This window comes from Mirounga angustirostris, unplaced genomic scaffold (genome assembly GCF_029215605.1).
Source record: "Mirounga angustirostris isolate CCGP_5_RB_7025 unplaced genomic scaffold, mMirAng1.0.hap1 SCAF_17, whole genome shotgun sequence".
Lineage (NCBI taxonomy): Eukaryota > Metazoa > Chordata > Mammalia > Carnivora > Phocidae > Mirounga > Mirounga angustirostris.
This window is the reverse complement of record NW_026991725.1, coordinates 13,230,972-13,257,811: the sequence shown is the minus strand read 5'-3', so window position 1 is coordinate 13,257,811 and position 26,840 is coordinate 13,230,972. Positions and strand designations below refer to the sequence as shown.

General features: G+C 37.0%; 1 protein-coding gene across 6 annotated transcripts in view; it reads left to right on the top strand.

Annotated features, from left to right (window-relative positions):
* VMP1 (vacuole membrane protein 1) overlaps positions 1-26,840 on the top strand; it is a 139,651-nt gene that overhangs the window by 92,948 nt on the left and 19,863 nt on the right. For all 6 annotated transcript variants that reach the window (XM_064582388.1, XM_045889282.3, XM_064582389.1 and 3 more), the window contains 3 exons: positions 14,637-14,717; positions 18,369-18,485; positions 24,742-24,803. In XM_064582388.1, the coding sequence (XP_064438458.1) occupies positions 14,637-14,717; positions 18,369-18,485; positions 24,742-24,803 (260 nt within the window). The remainder of the gene's footprint in view (positions 1-14,636; positions 14,718-18,368; positions 18,486-24,741; positions 24,804-26,840) is intronic.

Below are 26,840 nucleotides of genomic sequence, written 5' to 3'. Positions count from 1 at the left end.
CGTTTATTTTTTCCAAAAAATCAGCTTGGTTTCATTGATCTTTTCTATTGTCTTTTTAGTCTCTGTTTATTTCCATTATGATCTTTGTTATTTCCTTCCTTCTACAAACTTTGAGTTTAGTTTGTTCTTTGTGTTCTAGTTCCTTGAGGTATAAATTTAGGTTGTTTATTTAAGATCTTTTTTGTTTCTTTCTTTTTTTTTTTTTTTTAAAGATTTTATTTATTTATTTATTTGAGAGCGAGAGAGCAGGAGAGGGGGGAGGGTCTGAGGGAGAAGCAGACTCCCTGACGAGCAGGGAGCCCGATGCGGGACTCGATCCCGGGACTCCAGGATCATGACCTGAGCCGAAGGCAGTCGCTTAACCAACTGAGCCACCCAGGCGCCCATCTTTTTTGTTTCTTAATGTAGTCATTTATCATTGTGAATTTCCCTCTTAGAACAGTCTTTGTTGCATCCCTTAAGTTGTGCTATGTTGTGTTTCCAGTTTCATATATCTCAACAGTTTTTTATTTTACTTGTGAGTTCTTCTTTGACCTATTGGTTGTTTAATAGCATGTTGTTAAATCTCCACCTGTTTGTGATTTTGCCAGTTTTCTTCTTTTAATTGATTTCTAGATTCATAACATTGTGGTCAGAAAAGATGCTTCAGGGCGCCTGGGTGGCTCAATCGGTTAAGCGGCTGCCTTCGGCTCAGGTCATGATCCCAGGGTCCTGGGATCGAGTCCCACATCGGGCTCCCTGCTCTGCGGGGAGCCTGCTTCTCCCTCTCCATCTGCCTGCTTCTCTGCCTACTTGTGCTCTCTCTCTATCTCTCTGTCAAATAAATAAATAAAATCTTTAAAAAAAAAAATGCTTCATACAATTTCAGTATTTTTAGTTATTAATACTTGTATTCTCTCTCAAAAAAAAAAAAAAAAAGGCACCTGGGTGGCTCAGTCAGTTAAGCATCTGACTCTTGATTTTGGCTCAAGTCATGATCTCAAGGTCATGAGATCGAGTCCCATGCTGGGCTTCATGCTGGGCATGGAGCCTGCTTAAGATTCTCTCTCCCCTGGGCGCCTGGGTGGCTCAGTCGGCTGGGCATCCAACTCTTGATTTTGTCTCGGGTGGTGATCTTGGGGCCGTGGGATTGGGCCCCATGTGGGTCTCTGCACTCAGTGTGGAATCTGCTTGTCCCTCTCCCTCCCCCTCTGCCCCTCCCCCTGCTTGCATGAGCACGTGTGCTCAAGCGCTCTCACACTCTTTCTCTCAAATAAACAAAATCTTTAAAAAAAAAAAAAAGATTCTCTCTCTCTCTCCCTTTCCCTCTCCCCCTCCCCATCCACAACTCTCTCTCTCTCAAAAAAAAAAAAAAAACAAAAACAAAAGCTTATTTTCTAATATATGATCTATCCTGGATAGTGTTCCATGTGTGCTTGAGAAGAATGTATATTCTGCTTTTGGATAGAGTGTTTTATAAATGTCTATTAAGTCTAACTGGTTTTACAAAGTATCATTTAGTTCTAATGTTTCCTTATTGATATTCTTTCTAGATGATCTATCCATTGATGAAAGTAGGGTTTTGAAGTCTCTTACTATTATTGTATTGCTGTCTGTTTCTCCCTTTAGATCTGTTAATATTGCTTTATATATTTAAGTGCTTGTATGTTGGTGCACAAATATTTGCAAATGTTCTATTTTCCTGTTGGACTGACACCTTTATCATTATATAATGGCCTTCTTTGTCTCTTATTACAGTCTTTGTCTTAAAGTCTGTTTTGTCTGATATAAGTATAGCTACCCATGCTTTGTTTTGGTTTTCATTTGTGTGGAATATCCTTAGTTCTATCTTTTCATTTTCAATCTGTGTGTGTCTTTAAAGCTGAAGTGAGTCTCTTATAGGCAGCATATAGATGGATCTTGGTTTTTTTTTGTTTTTTTTTTTAAGATTTTTTTTTATTTATTTATCTGAGAGAGAGAATGGGAGACAGAGAGCATGAGAGGGAAGAGGGTCAGAGGTATAAGCAGACCCCCCGCCGAGCAGGGAGCCCGATGCGGGACTCGATCCCGGGACTCCAGGATCATGACCTGAGCCGAAGGCAGTCGCTTAACCAACTGAGCCACCCAGGCGCCGGGATCTTGTTTTTTTAATCCATCCAGCCACTCTGCCTTTTAATTGGAATTTAATGTAAATGCAATTTAATCCATTTACATTTAAAGTAGTCATTGATAAATATGGATCTTTTCCATTTTTAAAATTGTTTTCTGGCTGTTTTGTAATTCCTTTGTTCCTTTCTTCTTTTGCTCTCTTTTATGACTTCATGATCTTCTGTAATGGTATGCTTATATTCTTTTCTCATTTTTTGTGTGTGTATCTACTATAGGTTTTTGCTTTGTGGTTATCATGAGGCATACATAAAACATTTTATATTTATAACAGTCTTTCTCAAGTTGATAACACCTTAGGTTCAAACACATATTAAAGCTCTACATTTGGGGCGCCTGGCTGGCTCAATTGGTAGAGCATGTGACTCTTGATCTTGGGGTCATGAGTTTGAGCCCCATGGTGGGTATAGAGATTACTTATTTTAAAAAAACACAAACTAACTTTTAAAAATGGTTAATCTAAATGACCATTAATTTTAAAAAATAAGCTCTACATTTTTATACTAGTGTCACATTTTGTTTTTGATATCACGATTTTTGTCTTTTTGTCTGTGTACTCATTAGCATATTATTATTATAATTATTTTCCTCTTTTAAACTTTATACTAGCTTATAAGTGATTAACCAACTTTCACAACATTAGATTATTCTGAATTTAACCATGTACCTACCTTTACCTTCAAGATTTATATTTTTACTTGTTTTCCTGTTATTGATTAGCACCCTTTTGTTTTAGCTTACAAAAATTCCTTTATCATTTCATGAAAGGCTGGTCTAGTGGTGCTAAACTCCTTCAGACTCTGCTTGTCTGAACAACTTTCCTCTTCGCTTCAGTCTGGACAGTTTTGCCAGGTAAAATATTCTTGTTTGGCAGGGTTTGTTGTTGTTGTTGTTGTTGTTGTTTTCTTTCAGTACTTTGAATGTATTGTGCCATTCTCTTCTGGCCTACAAAATTTCTGTTGAAAAATTTGCTTATGGTGTTATAGGGGTTCCATTGTATGTAACAAGTTGTTTTTCTCTTGCTGCCTTTACAATTCTCTCCTTGCCTTTAACTTTTGGCAATTTAAATATAAAGTGTCTTGGTGTGGGTCTCTTTGCATTCATCTTATTTGGAAATCTGGATGTCTGTTTCCTTTCCCAGGGAAGTTTTCAGCTTTTATTTCTTCAAATAACTTTTCTTCCCCTTACTCTCTCTGTTCTCTTTCTGGGACTAGACTGTGAATATTTGTCCATTTAACATTTCTCCATAATTCCCTTAAGCTATCTTCACTCATTTTCATTCTTTTTTTTTTTTTTCTGCTCTGATTGGAGAATTGTACTAATCTGTCTTCAAGCTTGTTGATCCCTTTTTTCTGCATCATCTAGTCTACTGTTGAACCCCTCTGTTGAATTTTTTAATGCCTTTATTGTATTCTTCAGCTCTGTGGCCTTCTGTATAGTACTTATATTTTCTATCTTTGTTGAAATTCTTGCTTTGTTCCTGCTTTGTTCTTCTGATCTAAGTGAGCATATTTATGATCATTATTTTGAACTCTTAGGCCATTATTTACCTTCATTTCATTAAGGTCTTTTTCAGAGGTTTTATCTTGTTCTTTTGTTGGAACGTTTTCCTCTTTTGCTTCATTTTCTGTGACCATCTGTGTTGGTTTCTATGCAATAGATAAAATATCCACCTCTCTCAGTCTTGAACAAGTGGCCTCCTGTAGGAAATGAACTGTATCTTTCAACCCTGCCTTGGCTCTTACTTGTCTGTCAGTCCTTTGTGACTGTGTTCAAAGAGGCTTATTTGTTCTTAGTGTCTCCTAATAATTGAGGGTGGCCAATACCTGTCAGTGACCATAAGAGGAATAGCTTAGGCAGCACCTAGATGCAGGCTGATTGGAAAATGGACCCTCAGGCAGCAACTTTTAATGTATGCAAACATACTTCTTTCTGGGGGAGACAGAGATGGGCGTTACTCTCTGCTCCCTCTGCACTGAGCCCTGGGAACGTAGTCAACTAAGAACTGTTTCTGTTTGCTACCATCCTATTAAACCCATGAACACAAGCCTCACTGGCTACCAGACCCAGGCAGTCAAGGGACGTGTACCCTGCAAGGCAGCCACAAAAGCTGGGGTGCCAGAGGTTTGCACAAGCTCTTTTCTCAGAGACACTGGTGATGGGGGTCAGGACAGATACGGTGTTCGCTGGCCTCTGCAGTCTCTGGAAAGGATTGCCGTGGGCCCCCATGTGTGCTAAATTAGAAGCTTGCTGGGGCGCCTGCCTGGCTCACTTGGTAGAGCATGTGACTCTTGATCTCAGAGTCGTGAGTTTGAGCCCCACGTTGAGTAGAGAGATTACTTTAAAACAAAAAGAAAAAAAACAAAAGAAACCTGACCCTCAGGCCAAAGCTTTTTAGGTAAACAAATAGACCTCTTTCATGGAAAGACTGAGCATTTCTGTCCGCTGCATCTGCACTGTTCCTTTGGTGGATATGCAGTTAAGGACTGTTTCTCTCTTGCAGTCTCCTTCTCTGTGAACGTAAGCCCCACTGGCCACTGGAGCCAGGCAATCAAGGGGGATCCCTGGCACAGGAACTGCAAGATCCAGGGCACCAGACATGTCCATAAGCTCCTTTTTGGGAGATCCCAGGAACCTAAAAATGGGTAAAGGGACAGTGTGAAGATGGTACATGCCAGCCTCTGCAGCTCTGGAGAGTTTGCAGTCGGCTTCTAGATACTTTTTTTTTTTTTAATGATTTTATTTTTATTTATTTGAGAGAGAGCACGAGCAGGGGGCAGACAGAGGGAGAAGCAGACTCCCTGCTGATTGTGGAGCCCATCACAGGGCTGGATCCCAGGACCCCAAGATCACAACCTGAGCCAAAGTTAGACACTTAACCAACTAAGCCACCCAGGTGCCCCTAGATGCATTTTAGATTAGAAGCCCATCCCTCAGGCCAGAGCTTTTAAGATAAGCAAATAGTCTTATTTTGTGGAAAGACTGGGTGTTTTAGTCTGCTGCCTGTATACTGGGTTCCAAGGCTAAGAACTGTCTTTTAGTTTGGCCTTGTGGGTCTTGTGGACATAAGCCCTGTTGGCTTTCAAACCTAGATGTTTTGGGGGTGCCTCTCACATGGAAGTCTTAAAAGATAGGGTGCCAAGTATGGGTTTGTCGGGGGCCAAACCCTTCATTCCTCAGGAAGATGCTGAGAATTATGCTTTCCCTCCCAGTTGTAGATTGTCTCACTGGAGGTAGGTTTTATGGTGAGCTGTTTCCAAGCCTCTCCTATCCTTTTGATGTGTGTGTTTTTTTTTTTGTTTTTTTTTTTTTTCTGGCTTGCCTGATGTGTAGGAATAGCTCAGCTAATTTCTGGATTTCTTTCAGAGAGAGCTGTTCTTTATGTAACTATACATTCTGTGTGTATGTGGGAAGAGGTGAGTTCAGGAGCCTCCTATGTCACCATCTTGAATCAGAACTCTGTAATCTCTTAAAACTTCTAAATCTGGGGGCACCTGGGTGGCTCAGTTGGTTAAGCATCTGCCTTTGGCTTGGGTCATGATCTCAGGGTCCTGGAATCAAGCCCAGCATCAGGCTCCCTGCTCAGCGGAAAGTCTGCTTCTCCCTCTCCCTCTCCCTGTGACCCTCCTCCTCACTTGTGTGCTCTCTCTCTGTCTCAAATAAATAAAATAAAATAATAAATAAATAAAATATTTAATAAATAAATAAAATGTTTAAACAAAAACAATTTTTAAATCTCCCAAGTTTTTTCAAAATAGTTTGCTTTGCTTTGCTTTTATGAAATGTGTTTATGTGATGTATTCTGTTTGCACCATTGTAGAATTTTACGTTAATATCCAATTTAAATAGAAATTCTAGGGGCTTCGGGTGGCTCAGTCAGTTAAGCACCCGACTCTTGGTTTCAGCTTAGGTCATGACCTCAACGGTCGTGGGATTGAGCCCCATGTTGGGCTCCATGCTCAGTGTGGAGTCTGCTTTAGATTCTTTCTCCCTCCCCTCGTCTGCTCCTGCCCTCTCACGTACTCTCTCTCTCAAATAAATAAATAACATCTTAAAAAAAAAGGACATTCCAGTGATCATCTCTGATGTAACAATGTAAAAAGCCATAAATTTGATATTAAAACACTTCATTTTCAGTAGTTATTGCACAACTCTGCTCTGATCACTTTTTTTGGTAAGTGTATGTGCATTTTGTAATCCGGCATTTTATAGGTACTAAATTTAAAATTTATTAACTACTTACTACTGTTGCAATCACTTTATTTCATCAAGTTAATATCCCTACTTTTGCTGGTAATTCTAGAGTTTATTTCCTTACAATCTTCACCTCATAAGCATGTTTGAGTCCATTATAATTCAAAAACAGAATAGAGGGGGGCTTGGGTGGCTCAAATAGTTAAGCGTCTGCCTTCGGCTCAGGTCATGATCCCGGGGTCCTGGGATCGAGTCCGGCATCAGGCTCCCTGCTAGGCGGGGAGCTTGCTTCTCCTTCTGCCTTTGCCTCTCTCTCTCTGACTCTCATGAATAAATAAATAAAACATTTAAAACAACAACAACAACAAAAACAAAAACAGAATAGATGATATATGACTCTTGAAAATATACCTCATTTAAAGGAGACTTACTTAAAAAAATAAAAATAAAGGAGACTTACTTAAATATGTAGTGTTAAAGCATAGCAGCTACATTATTGATATTGTTGAGGAAGTTAACAGTAAGATAAAATATTTTGCTCACTTGAATTCAGTGAATTAATCTACATTTTTATGTGAAAATAACCCATAAAGAACCCTGATCAAGGGTAGAAAATTACAATTAGGACATGTTTTAGTCTGAAAGATTTAAGGAATATGAGTTATATTTCATTGTAGTTTCTATGATGAGAATTAATTGTACCCTTTAATTGTGGTATTTATTATGTTTAATATGACTTCAGTGTAGAAAATTAATTTAGTTACATGGTTATTAAGATCTTAATAACAAGTTACTATTTCAGAATGATTGTCCACAATGCTGAAACAGCTTATATTAAGTCATCATTACTCTTTAGCTCCATATCTAGTTAATAGAGTTTTACTTCCTTGACACAACATATTTGACTAGGGCCAAGGAACTAAAAAGTCATTTTTAGATGGTGAAAGAACTTCAAAAATACATTATATTTTAAATTCCCTTTATATATGAGGAATTATTATTGAAGTCATTGCTCTGTGGTTTTAATATTATCTGTGGAGCCACTTCAGTACCATCCCAAGCTAAGCAGAAGTTTTAACATATTATGGATTAAGAAGGCAGATAATTTACAAAATTATAATCTATAAAATCGTTCACCATTTATCATCACATTGATAATAATAGGTCTTCTCAAACTAACATAAGTTATTAACCAAATACATAATTATCTCCAGTAATACTGCATTTGTTTAACAGGTTTAGGTATTTTTTGTTGCTTTTAAAGAGATCTTGAAATTTCCTGTGATTACTTATGAAAATTGAAAGAAGTGTACTGTTGCCATTTGAAGGATAAATATTATTTCATGTATTTAAATCCATCTGGTATCTTTAGATTCAAAGATTAGTATTTTACAAGCTACTTATAATTATCCATACAGTTTCTCTTCTCCCCTTTTTTTTTTTTTTTAAGATTTTATTTATTTATTTGACAGAGAGAGACACAGCGAGAGAGGGAACACAGGCAGGGGGAGTGGAAGAGGGAGCAGCAGGCCTCCTGCCAAGCAGGGAGCCCAACGCGGGGCTTGATCCCAGGACCCTGGGATCACGACCCGAGCCAAACGCAGACACTTAATGACTGAGCCACCCAGGCGCCCCTCTCTTCTCCCTTAATCATAAATATTTTTCTTAGGAAAAAGAAAGGTGAAGTAAAAGTAGTGCAGGAATATTCATACTTGAAGGCTTTATCTGTTTTTTCTTTATTAATCCTTAAAGTCTCAGTGATAAGAAGGATTTATTGTAACATTGCCTCATTTGTCTTGTAGTTATTGGGGAAATGCTCCTAGTGTCTCTCATTCTTAATTTCAGAAGCATGGTTAGTTAAATATATAATCACAATTGGTGGGAATGGGAATGATAATTTTACTTACTTGTATTTTGTTTATTTTTTAAACTTACTTGTATTTTGTTTATTTTTTAAAAAGTCGAATGAGATACATGGTTACAAATTGTAAATGCATGCTGCTTATTTAGGTAGAACTAGAGAATAAAACTTTCAGGCATTTAAATTGTGAAATAGGTAAACGTTGTGAAATGTGAATCCAGAGAAATGAAACTATTAAAAGGAATTTGTTTTTAGTTGTACAGATTTTTTTTTTATGGAAGAATGACAATTGAGGAAGTAATCAAATTGAACTTGCTACATTGTTCCCACAAATACACCAAAACCCTTAAAATGGGATACTAATTTCCTTTGATATTTAACTTGAATATTGAATGCCTAACATATTAATTTGTTAAACTTTGTCTTTAAAAAAGGTGTTGTTCATTATTGGTGCACTTCTTTTGGCTCATTTTTTTATTTGCTGGCCTAAAAAGAAGAGCAAAATCATGTTTGAAATGATTCTTTTAAACTTTAGTAAAAGAGGCCTTTTTTGGCTGGTGTTGAGAGGGGGTTGTATGGTGGGGGGGCGCGTGTAAGTTGGGTTTATTGTCAAATAATATACCTACCATACAATTCTATTTTAAAAGCAAGCAGAAATATAAATAAACATATACATAGACAGTGTTACTTTTTAAAATCAACAATTATCCGGGCTCCTGGGTGGCTCAGTCGTTAAGCGTCTGCCTTCAGCTCAGGTCATGATCCCAGGGTCCTGGGATCGAGTCCCACATCAGGCTCCCTGCTCAGCGGGAAGCCTGCTTCTCCCTCTCCCACTCCCCCTGCTTGTGTTCCCTCTCTCGCTGTCTCTCTCTCTGTTGAAAAATAAATAAAATCTTTAAAAAAAAAATTATCTGATAAAAAAGAACTTTCAAATATGTAAATAATTTAAAAGTACTGAAATTATTTTTAAAAAAGAACTTTTAAAACTACAGAGCAACAAAGTACAATTACATTTAACATGTAGAACATTTTAGACAATAAAAGAATGATGTTTTCAATAAAATTATGTCAATAAAGCCTTTAGAGCCATATCAGTAAGTTTTAAATAAGTGAAAGAAGTTTAAAATAAAAACAACAAAATATAGTTGTGTTTATGAAATCTAAACATGAGTTACTATCATAAAATATTTTAGATTTGATGCAGATACTAGTACAGTGCTTCCCTGAGGTTTTTTTCATTACATGGCAAGGAAAAACATGAAGAAAATATTCCCTCAACTGCATATTCTGCTACTATTGGTTTCTTGTAATGAAAACAAGTGTGCAGACTTCATATTAGTTGAATTTAAATAAACGTTTATGAATTGTTTAGTATATAAATGTAATTTTAATTCGGAGAATATTGTGAAAGTCCTGGAAAATAAATTACAGGAACTGAAAGTAGCATGATCACTGTATGTGTTAAACACATAATAAGATTTATGAAATCCATTTTCAATAGACAACTTTCAGACTTTTTAAAAAGTAAAACTTCCCATTAGAAAGCCACTTAATTTTTTTTCCTTGTAAGACATGCAAGCTAAAAACTAATTTAAAAAAAGTTAAAGAGAGGTTTCTACTTCATTTATTTAGGTAAAGTAACTCTTTCCCCTCAAATGAAAATTCTTACAGTACCCTTAAGGATAATTGATAATGGGCACCCAGGCATCTGAAAGGACAAGGGGTCTATTTTCCTTTGTTCTTATTTAATTTCTGTTGAGTAAAGAGATTCTGCCCCAGAGGGTTAAAATGATTTTCAGGATGTTTTTACTTTCAGGGTGTTTTTAAAAATGTGGTGATTCCATGAACTTCTGTAGGCTTAAATATTTTCATTGTTTTGTATATTAGGTGATCTGCATAATGTTTAATCTTTCTCTCTCTTTTTTTTTAAGGTTTTATTTATTTATTTTTTTAAGTGCTCTCTACACCCAACATGGGGCTCAAATTTACAACCCCAGGATCAAGAGTCACATGCCCTACTGACTAAGCCAGCCAGGCACCCCTAATCTTTTTTTCTTTATATAAGCCAATTGGTATAGTCATACCTCTTTTCTAATTTAAATCTGTTTGTATGGAGGTGCCTGGCTGGCTCAGTTGGTAGAATATGTGACTCTTGATCTCAGGGTCATGAATGCCAGTCCCACATTGGGCATAGAACTTACTTTAAAAGAAAAAGGAAAAAAAAAAAAAGTGTGTGTGTATGTATCATTATAATAGAAAAAAAAATCAGTTTTAAATGATGGCAGTATCATAGTTCTTGGTTTAAATAAATATAAAATTCTAAAGCCTTTAGGGATGCCTACCTGGGTGGCTCAGTCGAGGAAGCATCTGCCTTCAGCTCAGGTCATGATCCCAGGGTCCTGCATTGTTCTCATTGCTCAGCAGGGAGCCTGCTTCTCCCTCTGCCTGCCACTCCCCCTGCTTGTGCTCTCTCTCTCTGACAAAATCTTTTTTTAAGAAAGAAAAAGATTCTAAAGCCTTTAAATTAAGATAAAAGAAAACAGGACACAAAACTTTATTTTTTTTTAAAGATTTTTTATTTTTATTCGTTCATGAGAGACACAGAGAGAGGCAAAGGGAGAAGCAGGCTCCCAAGGAGCAGGGAGCCCGATGCGGGACTCATCCCAGGACCCTGGGATCATGACCTGAGCTGAAGGCAGAGGCTTAAACATCTGAGCCACCCAGGCACCCAGGACACAAAACTTGAAATAAAACACTTTGTTGATCTTTTCTGTATTATTTTATGCAAGAAAAAATATTTTTTTGCTGTAATTTTACATATTGGGGACTACATAAATGGTAAGATAGAAAAGTGTTCCCACATATGTCCCACTTGGGAAATACATTTATAAAAAGTGTGTTGTCTTTAAAATAAAATTTTTATAGACTTTCTTTGTTTTACTTTTTCTTAGCAATTGAGTACCATCTTACCACTCATTAAGATGGATTTGCTATGGGGCACCTGGGTGGCTCAGTTGGTTAAGCGACTGCCTTCGGCTCAGGTCATGATCCTGGAGTCCCGGGATGGAGTCCCGCATCGGGCTCCCTGCTCTGCAGGGAGTCTGCTCCTCCCTCTGACCCTCCCCCCTCTCATGTGCTCTCTGTCTCTCTCATTCTCTCTGTCTCAAATAAATAAATAAAATCTTTAAAAAAAAAAAAAAAGATGGATTTGCTATGAAGATAGCAAGGGCTGTAAAGAAAGGCATTTTTCTGAATTTATATTTTTAAATCTTGGGCTGTAATAGTTAAAATTTCATAACTCGTTTATACTCTAATAGTACTGTTTGATATTTTTAAAACTCAAAATATATCTATTCATTATGGCTTACCAGTTTTTATTTAGTGCTTCTAATGAATTACAGTTTAATGACTTGGGGATTGATTGTGTAAATTATTAAAAATAAATGGAAGTGTAATTTGTTTTAAAATATATAGGAAAACTGGTTTCATTATATATTAAACAGTTTTTAAATCAATAAGATGAGAAGAAACAACAGAAGTTGGCGAGGATGCAGAGAAAGGGGAACCCTCTTTTTTTTTTTTTTAAGATTTTATTTATTTGAGAAAGAGAGAGAGAGTACAGGCAGGGGGAGCAGCAGAGGGAGAGGGAGTGCAGGGCTTGATCCCAGGACTCCAGGATCATGACCTGAGCCGAAGGCAGACCCTTAACTGACTGAGCCACCCAGGTGCCCGAAAGGGGAACCCTCTTTCACTATTAGATTTTATTTATTTATTTGACAGACACAGCGAGAGAGGGAACACAAGCAAGGGGAGTGGGAGAGGGAGGAGCAGGCTTCCTGCGGAGCAGGTAGCCCAATGCGGGGCTCGATCCCAGGGCCCTGGGATCATGACCTGAGCTGAAGGCAGACGCTTAACAACTGAGCCACCCAGGCACCCCTGGTGCAGCCACTTTAGAAAACAGTATCGAGAGGCCTCAGAAAGTTAAAAGTAGATCTACCCTGCACTCCTATAATTGCACTACTAGGTTTTTTTTGGTTTTTTTTTTAAGATTTTATTTATTTGACAGAGAGATAGAGCACAAGTAGGCAGAGTGGCAGGCAGGCAGAGGCAGAGCGGGGAGCCTGACGCCGGACTCGATCCCAGGACCCTGGAATCATGACCTGAGCCAAAGGCAGACGCTTAACCGACTGGGCCACCCAGGCGCCCTGCACTACTAGCTGTTTACCCAAAGGATACAAAAATACAGATTTGAAGGGGTACATGTACCACAATGTTTATAGCAGCATTATCAACAGTAGCCATGCTATGGAGGGATCCCAAATAGTCATCAACTGATAAATGGATAAAGAAGATGTAGTATGTGTATATATATAATGGGAATATTACTCAGCCATCAAAAAAATGAAATCTTGTCATTTGCAATGTATTGTGCCAATACAATATACAGTGTATATTGTGCCAAGCGAAATAAGTCAGCCAGAGAAAGACAAATACTATATGATCTCATTCATATGTGAAATTGAAGAAAGGAAACAGATGAACATATGGAAGGGGGAAAAGAAAAAAAAAAGAGAGGGAAAGAAATCATAAGAGACTTTTAACGATAGAGAAAAACTGAGGATTGATGGAGAGAGGTGGGTGGGGATGGGTTAGATGGGTGATGGATATTAAAGAGGGCACTTGTGATGAGCCCTGAGTGTTGTATAAGTGATGAATCACTGAATTCTACTCCAGAAACCAATATTGCACTGTATGTTCACTAACTAAAAAATAAATAAGAAAACACTTCTATCTTCATGGAAGAAAAAAATCAATAAATCAATAAAATCAGTGTTTCACATTTAATGCAATAGATGCTGGCTTAAGAAGAAAATTAATCTTTAATTAGAAATCTGAATAAAAATAGAAAGTTCTCTCTGTTACAGTAGATCAATTTGTTTAAAAATATTAAATCTTGGGGGCTGGCTCGCTCAGTTGGTAGAGTATGCGATTCTTGATCTCAGAGTTGTGAGTTCAAGCCCCACATTCAGTGTAGAGCTTACTTTACATAAGTATATATATATACTTATATTTATATTTATATATAAAATCTGATTATAGTTGACTTACTGAAGAAGGAAGACATCCCAAAAAGAAAAATTCTCTCTTTGGAAATAAATTGTAACGTTACAAAACTGCATTGTAGAATTTAGTTAATGATTGACTTTGAGAGCTGATATATTTGAACTTGAAAGTATTTATCTTAACTATTAATATTTTTTAAGATATACCTTATTGGTTTAATTCCTTTGACTTTCTCACCATCCTCAGCAAGTAAGTTGGAGAGAGTTTGTGTTTTGTTTTGTTCTGTTTGGTTTTTAGTAAGCTCAGTGCCCAACTTGGGGCTTAAACTCACCACCCTGAGATCGAGAGTCCCATGCTTTACCAACTGAGCCAGCCAGGCATCCCCAGATTGGCACTTAAAAAAAAAATATATATATATATATATATAAAATATATATAATATAAAATATATATAAATATATATATATAATTGTAGCATCAACATGAAGGAAAAAGAAAGTCATGGAAATATGCTAGCCAGCCAAATGCATGTTTCAGCATGGGAGATAGCATAGTGAAATAAAAAGAGCACTGATTCAGAGTCTAAAGGATCTGCTCTATTACACTGCAGGATTATTGAAAGGCTCGAGTAAAATGTTTCTGAAAATATTTCATAAAACTAGCACAAGCTGTGAAATGTAAGATGCGTTTTGCTTTGGGGGGTAATAAATGCTTATTCAGTTATTGCCACGTAACTATTTTTTTCATCTGACTGGTGATCAGCAGAGGTCTTCATTGGCTGTCTTGAAAAATCCTATGATTTTTGACCCTGATGTTAATCAGGGAGTGAGTCTGGCAAGTAGTAGAAGGAAAGAGAAAGAGACAAATGTGATAGGTCAGTATTTCCGAAAGAATGAGTTGGTTTGGGGTGCCTGTGTGCCTCAGTCAGTTAAGTGCCTGACTCTTGATCTCAGCTCAGATCTTGATCTCAGGGTTGTGAGTTCAAGCCCTACACTGGGCTCCATGCTGGGTGTGGAGCCTACTTAAAAAAAAAAAAAAAAAAGAACGTGTTGGTTCATAGTTAGTTTATAACCTTTTGTTCATCCCTAGATAATCCAGAGATAATCTGAAAAATAAAGTAACAATGTTTTGGCTTATGCTTGAATTGTGGTAAAACGTTATCTTTAAGAGTATAATTGTTCTATCAAGTTTTTTATTTGCATATTTTCTAGTTCAACCTTCTGTGATTTTTTAAAAATCATTCATCAAAAGCAATGATTAAGTGAATCAGGTTATGAGATATTTAATATTATAAATCTTATAAAGAGCCATCTTTCATTCTTCATTTCATTAATGTTTTCATTAATGTTTTGATTATCCTCCTTTTATACAGGACTTTGCTTCCCGGGCTAAACTGGCAGTTCAGAACCTAGTACAGAAGGTTGGATTTTTTGGAATTTTGGCCTGTGCTTCAGTAAGTGAATTGTATTAAAAGTGAGAACTTCCAATAAATGGTAGACTTATATTTTGATCCAATTTGTTTTTAAAGATAGCACACTAGGAAAAAATAAAGATGACACACTTGAGTGAACAAAAATGTTATCACTTTTAATGAGTATGTAGTTTTATTAATCATTCATCTTACTCATCAAATGAGCTGTTTCTGTTGGATAGGTTCATACCTTGTTTATTGACTTTAAACATTTCATCTTGCCATTGATGACTTCGGACCTAAATGGCTTGTTTCAGTAAGAATAGAAGAGATAAAAAAAGAAAGAGAGAAAGTTCTTCCTTTCCATGAAGAATTTATCAAATGAAGTGCATTTAACCAAATAACAATGACTTCATTCTTTCCAGAGTTATAGATAAGTAGTCTTTTTCCAGAGTTTCAAGCGTTAGTTATAAGGAAGAATTCATATGAAACCTGTCTTAAGGGATATTTACAACTATCAAGGTAATTGAAACCTCTCGGGCAAAGTTAAGTGCATCTTTGGCTACAGGGAACTAAGAAGCCACGTATGTCAAAAATGTAGCTAATATCTCAAACTGTAGTTTGTGAAATGGACATTCCTTGATGAGTCGGTGTTTATCCTGGTCCATTTCTAATATAATAGAAACAGTTATATTTGAAATGGAACAGTTTGAACAGAGTTTTCTTTAGTAGCCTATACACAATTTTTGGCAGTTCGGTGGTGGATTTGGCCAGTATAACTAGGTGCACCTATAAAAACTGCAACTGTACGTATAATTCACAAAATTATTGTCTACTGACACACAGCTCCTTTATCCATTATGTACTAGAATGTGAATTCATCTTTGAGTACTCCTCCCTTAGCAAAGCACCTGATCAAAAAAGAGGACATTTGGTGCCAAAATTTCTAATGTGATGTGAACATTCTAGATATACTGTAAAATACACATGTGCCTTTGACCCTGGCAATATTAGAAATTTTCATAATCTAATTTTTCTTTTTAATGTAGAAGCTCTTTTTCATAATATTGACCTCAATTATTTGAGCAGTTTATATTATAGTGTGATATAGTAGAAAGAGAATTGGCTTTGGCATTCCTAAACCAGTTTTGCTTCTTACTAACTATGTAACCTAGTCAAGTTACTCTCTTTGAACCCTAGTTTTCTAATTTTTAAAAAGGGGCAATAAGACACTGCTCTTAAAGGCTGATGTGAGGATTTTAATATATGTGAACTAACACAGTGCTTAGAACATAAATGTTCCTCCATTTTTTATTGTTATTTGTCAGCTATGATTCAGTCACCGAGTGTTTGGAATAAAGAGGTGAAAGATATTCCCTTTCCTCAAGGATCCTGAAGTCTAGTGAGGGAGACCATTGAAATACAAGGATAAATTGAAAGTGCCATGGAAGTCAGCAGAATGGGATTAAGCTGAGAGGCCTAATGGATAATAATGTCCTTACTTCAGAGGCTAAGCGAACAAGCATGGGAGCCACATTGCCTGAGTTGAAATCCTGCTCTGCTGCTGAAATCCTTCTATCCTGAATAAATTGTCGATCCTGTCTGTCTCACTTTTCTGTAAAGTGAGTGTAATGATATAGCATTGTTTTGGGATTAAGTAAGTTGACGATGTAGAAACATTAGAAAAGTACCTAACAAGGCAAAACATTCAAGAAAAATTAGCTTTCGGGGTTGGTTGGGCGTCTGCCTTCGGCTCAGGTCATGATCCCAGAGTCCTGGGATCAAGCCCTACGTCCGGCTCCTGGCTCGGCAAGGAGCCTGCTTCTCCCTCTCCCTCTGCCTCTCCCCCTGCTCATGCTCTCTGTATTTCTGTGTCTCGAATGAATAAATAAAATCTTAAAAAAAAAAAAAAGAAAGAAAAGAAAAATTAGCTTTTATTATTCCTGGGGAAAGCAGAGTACCTTCAATTTATTAAAGCAAAAAATAGTATTCTTTGGCACTCATCTATCCCTGTGTCCTCACTGCTGAAATCCACTTTCTATACTAGTCAGTCTTCTTTATATTTGACTAGGAATATTTATAGATCCTATCTAGATCATATAGATTTATAGATCAAATCTATAGATTTATAGATCTGGCCTTCTGGGAACTTTTTTCTAGAAAATTTTTGATACTTAAAGTGTTGAAAGCATATATACTTCATTTAAGTTTATTAATTATTTTGTTACTAACATTCAAACTAAGATAAATAAAACTCCTAGTTGAGGGAACATTTCAAAGCTACTTAGTAGTTCATTTAATCCCAGTCTTCCTTTCTGTGTATTTAGTCAGCAGTTGAAAAAAAAGAATAAATAACATGCACATGAAACAATAAATTCACTGATTATGCTCTTCTGAGGGTATACAGCATACACTGAGTTGTCCAACATGTTCAGCAAATTCTAATTTTTAATCTCTGCTTTACATATCTTGTATACTTTAAAGTAATTTCTATTTCAACATGAGATAGAGCCTGATAATAAAGGAAAACAATTAAAATTGTAATCCATGGAATTACGAGGGTCACATGAGAAAATATAAAAAATGATTGATGTAAAGCTATACAAATGGTATTGTTATTAACATTATAAGACAGATGAAATTGCATAAAACATTTGAATTTGTATGAGAAAAACAAAACTGAGTTATTGAATCCAAGTGTTATGAACAAAAGAATATTTGAATTCTAATTTAGTCATGGAATTATTTTTAAAAGAACATATGTGACAAATATCTTTTAAACAAGTAGGCTTTTCTTTGAAAGTTCAAAAATGAAATTATATAAATTAATTGGCTTCTGAATGGTTCTGCCAACTGCCACAAGGACAGAGTGCTTCTATGGGAGAAAAATGGGTGAAGTGCTCAAAAACAGCTTGTGGTTTCTTTGCATTTTTACATGAAATTGTCTTTCAGCATTCTTGAAATGTGGGAATGTTTGGAAAAGGTATTTGTTGTGAATCACTTCTTTGTCTGGGACTGAGTATTCAAAACATCTGAATCTATGTGCTCATATTTCCACACTTGATTTTCTTTTTAAAATATATTTACACAGCCCCACAGCCTTGGGCTGTCATACAAATGATGAGATTTGTATGTGCAAAATACAAATTATGAATTTTTTTCTGTTGAAGAATAAAAGCACATCTACATATAAATGTATTTGTAATTTTTATAAGAATGCTTACTGTATAGATGTGAGTACTTTCTAGATAATATTCTTATTTCAAGCTGAAGATTTTGGAACCCTAGTAACTACTGAAATAATCTTATGGCTTTTTCTTCATTTATACCTCAACTTAAACACAGCTACCAAATGGCAAAGTATCTGCTGCATGGTATTAAATTCCTGCAGGTCCATTGGTTTTATCCAATTCTAATGTGATTTTTTTAAAAGTATTTTTATGGGGTGTTAGCTATAAGTAGTACAAGCAAAAGGACAGCTGGGTTTGCTTTGAACAGCAACCTGAAGTGAATATGAGACCCAACTTACAGAAACAATACTTGCCTAACCTTCTGAACAGTCTGTTATTGATCAGGGAACCTGTACCTGTCCTTGCAATGAAAGCAAGGCTTAAAGCATGATTCCACATACCTGTAGGTGATAAAATTAAACTGTTCCTTGGATTATATATTTTAACTTTTTTTTTTTAATAGATTCCAAATCCTCTATTTGATCTGGCTGGAATAACATGTGGACACTTTCTTGTACCTTTTTGGACTTTCTTTGGTGCAACTCTGATTGGAAAAGCAATAATTAAAATGCATATCCAGGTAAGGATACCCTCTGATTCACTGCCTAGTGATGATGAGCCCATTAAAAGGCATTAAAACTTAATTCCTTTGCTCATTCCAATATGAATTGTTAATATTTTGGTTCTGCTTCTGTTAATTGGTATCTTACTTGGGTATTTAACCATGGAAAGTCATTTGGAGGTTAGTAAATTTGGTGCTGGTTTTCCCTGTCCCTATTGGAAAATTGTGCCCCTTTAAGACTTTTCTCCTTGTTTTCTTTCTTCATTTTCCTCCCTCCTTTCCTGTCTTTATTTCACTTTTTGCCTTGTGAAACTGTTCATCCAAGGCTGTTATCAAGCAAAAATAGGAAAATGCACATCATTTTCACATACATAGTCCAAAAATGTCATATTTTTACTGACCATGAGCTGAGAGAAGATGGGCTTTCACTAATTCTGCTTTTCTTCCATACCCCCCAATAATACTTCCTCTCAAGGCACCAATGTCCTTTACAGAAAACCAGCCAGATGGTAGTGTGGGAGAGAATGGGGAAGAAAGGGGTCTCTGAAGAGGCGAAGAGCTGTGGGTTGTGGTTAGAGAAGTGAGAATCTGCTATTGTTCAAAGCCAGTCTTAACAAAAGCCCTAGGATAGAGGTATGTATGTGTGTCTATACACACACACACACACACACACACACGTATATGAACAGAGGAGAGAAAATTGAAGGAAATGAATATGTGCTTCTAGAACTGTGACATGAATTTTTTCCTTTTAAAAGGGCAAATCTCACTAGGAGAAAACACAATTAACCTGAAAAGAATTTCTTAACCAGTGAGGTTTGCAGCACAGAGGCATTCACCAAAGGAAAGGCAAGAGCAGTGCCCTGGTATGATTACTTCAAAATTAAAAGCACCTTTGTCCCAAGTTTCTTAACACCTCTCTACCTTCAATTCTTAGAATGAAACAAGAAAACTTCAGCTGCTTTTAGACCTGCCCAGTTTCTAATGTTAGATTTTGGCATTTGGGATGAGTTTATTGAGCCTGTCTTCTACTCCCCTGCCGTGATAATCACTCACTATTCCAAGGACATTCCTCCTTCAAGGAATAATATTAAGTATATTGTTCAATGAAATGAGTTTTTTAATATTGGAATGCTAGTTACTTTGGTAAATATTACAATACCATATTAGAATTTTTTAAATAGGGCCGCCTGAGTGGCTCAATCATTGGGCGTCTGCCTTCGGCTCAGGTCATGATCCCAGGGTCCTGGGATCGAGCCCTGCATCAGACTCCCTGCTCAGTGGGGAACCTGCTTTTCCCTCTCCCACTTGCCCTGCCTGTGTTCCCTCTGTTGCTGTCTCTCTCTGTCAAATAAATAAATAAAATCTTAAAAAAATTTTTTTTTAAATAAATCTTCTTAAAAAAAAAGAATTTTTCAAATAATAAAATACTATGGCGAGTAGTAAACTATTTTGCAGTGTATCAAGATAATTTTTTCTGGGGCGCCTGGGTGGCTCAGTCGTTAAGCGTCTGCCTTCGGCTCAGGTCATGATCCCAGGGTCCTGGGATCGAGCCCCGCACCGGACTCCCTGCTCAGCGGGAAGCCTGCTTCTCCCTCTCCCACTCCCCCTGCTTGTGTTCCCTCTCTCGCTGTGTCTCTCTCTGTCAAATAAATAAATAAAATCTTAAAAAAAAAAAATAGGGGCGCCTGGGTGACTCAGTCATTGGGCGTCTGCCTTCGGCTCGGGTCATGATCCCGGGGTCCTGGGATCGAGCCCTGCATCGGGTTCCCTGCTCCATGAGAGGTCTGCTTCTCCCTCTGCCTCTGCCTGCTTGTGTTCCCTCTCTCACTGTGTCTCTGTCAAATAAATAAATAAAATCTTTAAAAAATAATAATAATTTTTTCTTTGATCTTTTCAATTCTTTCTGTGGAAGAAGGAAGCTATCATTTTGCTTTTTAAAAATTAATAATTATCCCTTGAAAGTATTAATACCTAAGAAACAATAATTATTTTAATTCCCTTTATAATAGCCACTATTCTGGGAATCTATAAGCTTTATGCACCCAGCTTTGTGTAGTAACTTTCTTTATAAATTATAGTAAAATTTATTATGTTAAGAGTATTCTATAGTGATGGGCATTCAACTTACCAGATTTTTCATTACAGAATATTAAAAATAGTATATTTTTTAAACATTCTCTGTTTTTTTCAAGTTATGATAATGCTTAATTTTTTTATATGGTACTTCACTTCAAAGCACTTAGTGTTTGTGAGCTGATTTTATTATAATCCTTGGATAGAGAAATGACTACTCCCATTATATAATTGTCAAACTTAGAAGTTTAATAAGTAAAGTAAATAAAAGCTGGAATTTGAACCCATGTCTTTTGGCTTCAAGTTCAGTGTTCTTTCCATTCTTTTACATTGCCTTCTAAACTATAAATTATTTATGTGATTAAGGAAACTGAATTGTTTAAAGCCTGCTATTTATCAGGACCTATGCCAGGCAGTGTGCACTGGTCATCTCAGAACAATCCAGTGAGATAATTATTACCCATATTTCATAAATAGGAGAACTGAGTGTTAGAGAAGATAAAATACATGGCTAAAGCCCTGGAATTCAAACGAAACTCTATAAATTCAAAGCTATACTCTTTATGTGTGTGGAAGGAAAAAAAGAAAGCCAAAATCTTTCTGTTTTTGAAAGCAGAAAATCTGAGTTCCTTCACTAAACTGAGACCATGGGTTATGTTTGCTGTGTTCCATTGTACCAGGGAGACATACTTTCTAAAGGCATGTCACTTGTACATCCAGGTGTAGCTCAGGGTGACAAACATTTCTCATTCTTTGGGTAAGCAATAGTAGTGTGTAATATAAATGTTTTAACTATTTCTGAAGTAATCAGAGGGAAACCACACACAGATTTTTCTGTAATCTAATAGTAAACCTATCTTCTGGCTCTTTTCTCTTTTTCTTCAGCCTAAAGTAAACAGCCAAAAATATTATTTTTGATATCTTGCTATTTGTTAAACTTCCCCTAAAAATTTTGAAGTAGCCCACTAATAATATTAGATTGGGATTTCCAAAGTCAATATATTTATACTCAGTACTGCACATACCCTGTAACTTACTTACCATGTATATTGTTTATTGCAGAATATCATATGACATGTAGTAGACGTTTAGTAAAATTTTTTTTAAGATACTATTTTTAAGTGATCTGTACACCCAGCGTGGGGCTCGAACTCACAACCCTGAGATCAAGAGGTGCACGCTCTGCCAACTGAGCCAGCCAGGTGCCCCACTCAGTAAATTGGGTTTTTTTTATTTTTTATTTTATTTTATTTTATTTATTTATTTGCGAGAGAGAGAATGAGAGACAGAGAGCACGAGAGGGAAGAGGGTCAGAGGGAGAAACAGACTCCCTGCTGAGCAGGGAGCCCGATGCGGGACTCGATCCCAGGACTCCAGGATCATGACCTGAGCCGAAGGCAGTCGCTTAACCGACTGAGCCACCCAGGCGCCCAAATTGGGTTTTTTTAAAAGATTTTATTTATTTGAAAGAAAGAGAGAGCAAGCATGAGCAGGGGAAGGGGGAGAGGGAGAGAGAATCTCAAGCAGACTTTGTACTGAGTGTGGGGCCCCACACAGGGCTCAATCCCACAACCCTGAGATCATGACCTGAGCCAAAACCAAGAGTCAGACACTCAACTGACTGAGCCATCCAAGTACCCTGCCCTACTCAGTAAATTTTTAATAAATGAATTTAAGATTTTTCGTTCCATTAAAGAACCTTCTTTTATAGATAGTTTCTTCTTTGTTCATTCGGGCACTGTTAGGTCCCTACACCCATATTTTTTTTTTACCTACTCAACCCTTTCCTCTGCACACATGGTTGAGTGGGCTGTTTGGTGGCCAGTGCCTTTTGTTTATCTGGTAGAATCCCCACTCAGACCTCTAGCCTGAATGAGATGAGACATATGTTCTTAAATATCTGGCACATTTATGTCTTCCCCAGCACAGTGAATTTTCAAGCTGTTACATATAAAAAGAAAGTCTTTTGTTTTCAAGCAATGAAATTATGCAATTATCTGGGCATTGGCTTATTTTCAGCGTTAGGAAATGATGGTAAGGAAAACTCATGGTGGTGAAATCACTGAGAGGCAAAACTATTAGCTCTAATTCTTAGTGAAAGATTTATAGCTCCAGTAACTGGCTTTTATGGAAACTAGAAGGACCCCTATATATTAATGCTTTTCTCCCTAAATGATCTATAATAATTGTCTATTTGGTTTCATAATCTTCATACACCATATGTATAACACTGTTTATGAAATCATCATCCATCTTGTACCTGTTTTTGACATGTGCTTGCTTTTTTCATGAGATAGGTAGTATCTTTTTAAAATTAATAGATACATAAACGGGGACACCTGGGTGGCTTAGTTGGTTGAGCGTTCGACTCTTGGCTCAGGTCATGATCTCAGGGACATGGGATCGAGCCCCATGTCGGGCTCCACACTCAGCACAGAGTTTGCTTGTCCCTCTCCTCCTCCCGCAGCTCTCTCTCTAAAATAAATTTTTTAAAAAACTTAAAAGAAAAATAGATACACAAACACCAAAAAGGACTGTGAACTTTTTTTTTCAGTCTTACTTCCTTACACATATCCAGCTGTGCAGCTGCCAGTGTCTCTGTTAACACTAGGACATTTCTGAAGAAAATGTCATTGCCTTATTAGTCTTCTATCTGAAATAATATGCTTTAGTCTAACTTAGCTACTTTCCTGAGATTCATAATGGGTGGATAAAGTCTATTGTTATTCATTTTATTTCTCTTCGCTCCCTTTTTGTTGCATAGGCTAAAGTTAATTGACAAACAATAACAAAAATGCAAGCGGTCATCAGGAATTTGGAGAGAGAATCTAGAATTACTCATATTTAATAAAAGAATTATCAGTCCTTTAGACTTAAACTCTAGTATCACCTTCTTGAATCTCCTATTAATCCCACTTATATGACCTTTCCTTTCTCTGAACTTGTATAATACATTTTTACTACTAATGTCATGTATAGTTTATGGGTATATATAAAACTTATCATCTCTCTACTATGTATAGAAAATTTTTTAAATTTCTTCAGGGCACGGGGCAGCTGGGTGGCTCAGTCAGTTAAGCGTCTGCCTTCGGCTCAGGTCATGATCTCAGGGTCCTGGGATTGAGCCCCGCATCAGGCTGCCTACTCAGCGGGGAGTCTGTTTCTCCCTCTGCCCCTCCTCCCCACTCCTGCTCTCTCTCTCTCTCAAATAAATGAATAAAATCTTTTTTTTTTTAGGATTTTATTTATTTGACAGAGAGAGACACAGCAAGAAAGGGAACACAAGCAGGGGGAGTGGGAGAGGGAGAAGCAGGCTTCCTGCTGAGTAGGGAGCCCAATGCGGGGCTCGATCCCAGGATGAGCCTAAGGCAGATGCTTAACAAATGAGCCACCCAGCTGCCCCTAAATAAATAAAATCTTTAAAAAAAATTTTTTTTCAGGACATTCAAGAAGTGTCCTTCCCATTTCATGTTCCCTGAAAATCCATAAAAATGCCTTATGATATATATTATTTTGAACATTTATTTAATTGAGTTGGGGATATTTGCTACCTTTTAGCACTAAAGGCATCTTTACTTGTAAGGAATCAACATCTTTAATTAATGGAGAGTACCTCAGTAACACCAAATTGAAAATGACCCAAGTCTGATAAAGATTCTCAATAACCTGTTGATGTTTTTGCTTGTACAGTAAGTCTAAAAGTCTAAGATCACTCAGGGTCTAAGAATGAAACTTTAATGCTAATTTCTATAAACTTTCTATAAAGGATGTACAGGCTTTTCAGGATCCTCTGGATTAGATTTATCCCAGTCCTCAGGCTGATCAGCTTTAATTTCAGTAGTGGGGGCTATGTATGGGAACCCATGACTTCAGTTTGTATACTCCATTCTAAGATACATAGTACATGTGGAATGTCCACCCAGCCTTGGGTTTCATGACTCACATTTTTCCCTCAGACATGGTTGTGTATCCTGTAAGACTAGAGCTGTGTATTTAAGGATGAAAAACATCCTTAAAATACAAAGTAGGTAGCATTTGTTAGCAAGTGGTGTTTTTGTTTTTGTTTTTTTAAAGAATTTTAAAAATTGTAATCAGGGCAGGACCTCACCTCTTTAGACTCTTATCAGAATTATGAATTTATATTGAGGTTTTTTTCTGATAACAGAAATACTTATTTTAATTGTTATTTTCTTTACAGAAAATCTTCGTTATAATAACATTCAGCAAACACATAGTGGAGCAGATGGTGGCTTTCATTGGGTGAGTAATTCTTTGTGGATTAATATTAATGTCATCACTGTTCAAATAGAAGAAAATGTATAAAAAATTTTATTGAGACAGAATTTTTCTAATACCTTTTTATTTTTTGAGAAGGAAAAATCTTTTGCCTTATTATTAGTTAAATTGAAGACTTTCTTGCCCTACAGCAGGGAAAGATGAAGTTCAGATAATCCTTATTTAATTTTAGATTTTTAATTAAATTTTAATTTTAAAGTCATAAAATTCTTTTTTTTTTAAGATTTTACTTATTTATTTGACAGAGAGAGACACAGTGAGAGAGGGAACACAAGCAGGGGGAGTGGGTGAGGGAGAAGCAGACTTTCTGCGGAGCAGGGAGCCTGATGCGGGGCTCAATCCAGGACCCTGGGATCATGACCCAAGCCGAAGGCAGACACTTAACTGACTGAGCCACCCAGGCGCCCTAAAGTCATATAATTCTTGATTTAAAAAAAAAGCTTTGGAGTTTGAGACTGTTGCTCCTCCAAAGAAATAAGAAATTCTCTTTATATAAAAGACATGTGTGTATTATTACAGTTTAATGGTGCTTTAGTACAATGCTATGATTTTTAGCCAAAATTGGATGCCAGATGCACAGTTGCATTTAATTTAAATACAAATCGTATATAAAATATTAATATTTAATTAAATGAGGCATGATAAGATGGTATAATATTACAAAATATGTGAGTTATGAACCTATTACTTCACTAGAGAAAAATCAGGCCATTTTAAAAGGCTAGACTTTCCAAAGCTTTTAGTTTTGTGTTTATAGAAGTGAGTAAGATCAGTTTTAACTTATGCTTCAAATGGTAAGGTCACAAATTTGTGGAGTTGACTTTGATAAAACAGTAAAGAAAGACTCTTTGTCGGGTTAATCAAATTAATTAACTAGAATGGGAATAGTGTCAGATAATGAAACTTTTTAATGTATTTTTTTTTATTTGGGGCTTACAGGTGAGAGGCTTTCTTTTCATTTAATAGTTTAACTGCCCAAGGGCGCCTGGCTGCCTCAGTCCATAGAGCATGGGACTCTTGATCTCGGGGTTGTGAATTCGAACCCCACACTGGGTGTAGGGATTACTTAAAATCTTAGGGGGTTGCCTGGGTGGCTCAGTCGTTAAGCGTCTGCCTTCGGCTCGGGTCATGATCCCGGGGTCCTGGGATCGAGCTCCACATCGGGCTCCCTGCTCAGCAGGAAGCCTGCTTCTCCTTCTCCCACTTCCTCTGCTTGTGTTCCCTCTCTCGCTTGTCTCTCTCTCTGTCAAGTAAATAAATAAAATCTTTGAAAAAATAAAATAAAATCTTTGAAAAAATTGTTTAACTGCCCAGTGGTACAAGGTACCCTTTATGTAGTTTTAGCATAAATCTTTATCTTAAAAGCCATTTATAAAACAAAACACTTATAAGAACTTTTGCTATTTTTTTTTTATTAAAGATTTTATTTATTTATTTGACAGAGAGAGACACAGCGAGAGAGGGAACACAAGCAGGGGGAGGGGGAGAGGGAGAAGCAGGCTCCCCGCAGAGCAGGGAGCCCGATGTGGGACTCGATCCCGGGACTCCAGGATCATGACCTGAGCCGAAGGCAGTCGCTTAACCGACTGAGCCACCCAGGCGCCCAGAACTTTTGCTATTTTAAAAAGTTGCCGTTTGGAGGTGCGTTCATGAGTGTTAGTCTTATTATTTTTTTAAGATTTTATTTATTTGGGGCGCCTGGGTGGCTCAGATGGTTCAAGCGTCTGCCTTCGGCTCAGGGTCATGTTCCCGGGGTCCTGGGATCGAGTCCCTCATCGGGCTTCCTGCTCAGCAGGGAGCCTGCTTCTGTCTCTGCCTCTCTCTCTCTGTCTTTCGAATAAATAAATAAAATCTTTAAAGCAAAAAAAAGATTTTATTTATTTGAGAGAGAGAGCGTGAGCAAAAGGGCACAAGCAGGGGGAGCGAGCAGCAGAGGAAGACGGAGAAGCCGACTTTCCACCAAGCAGGGAGCCTAATGTGGGGCTCAATTTCAGATCCCTG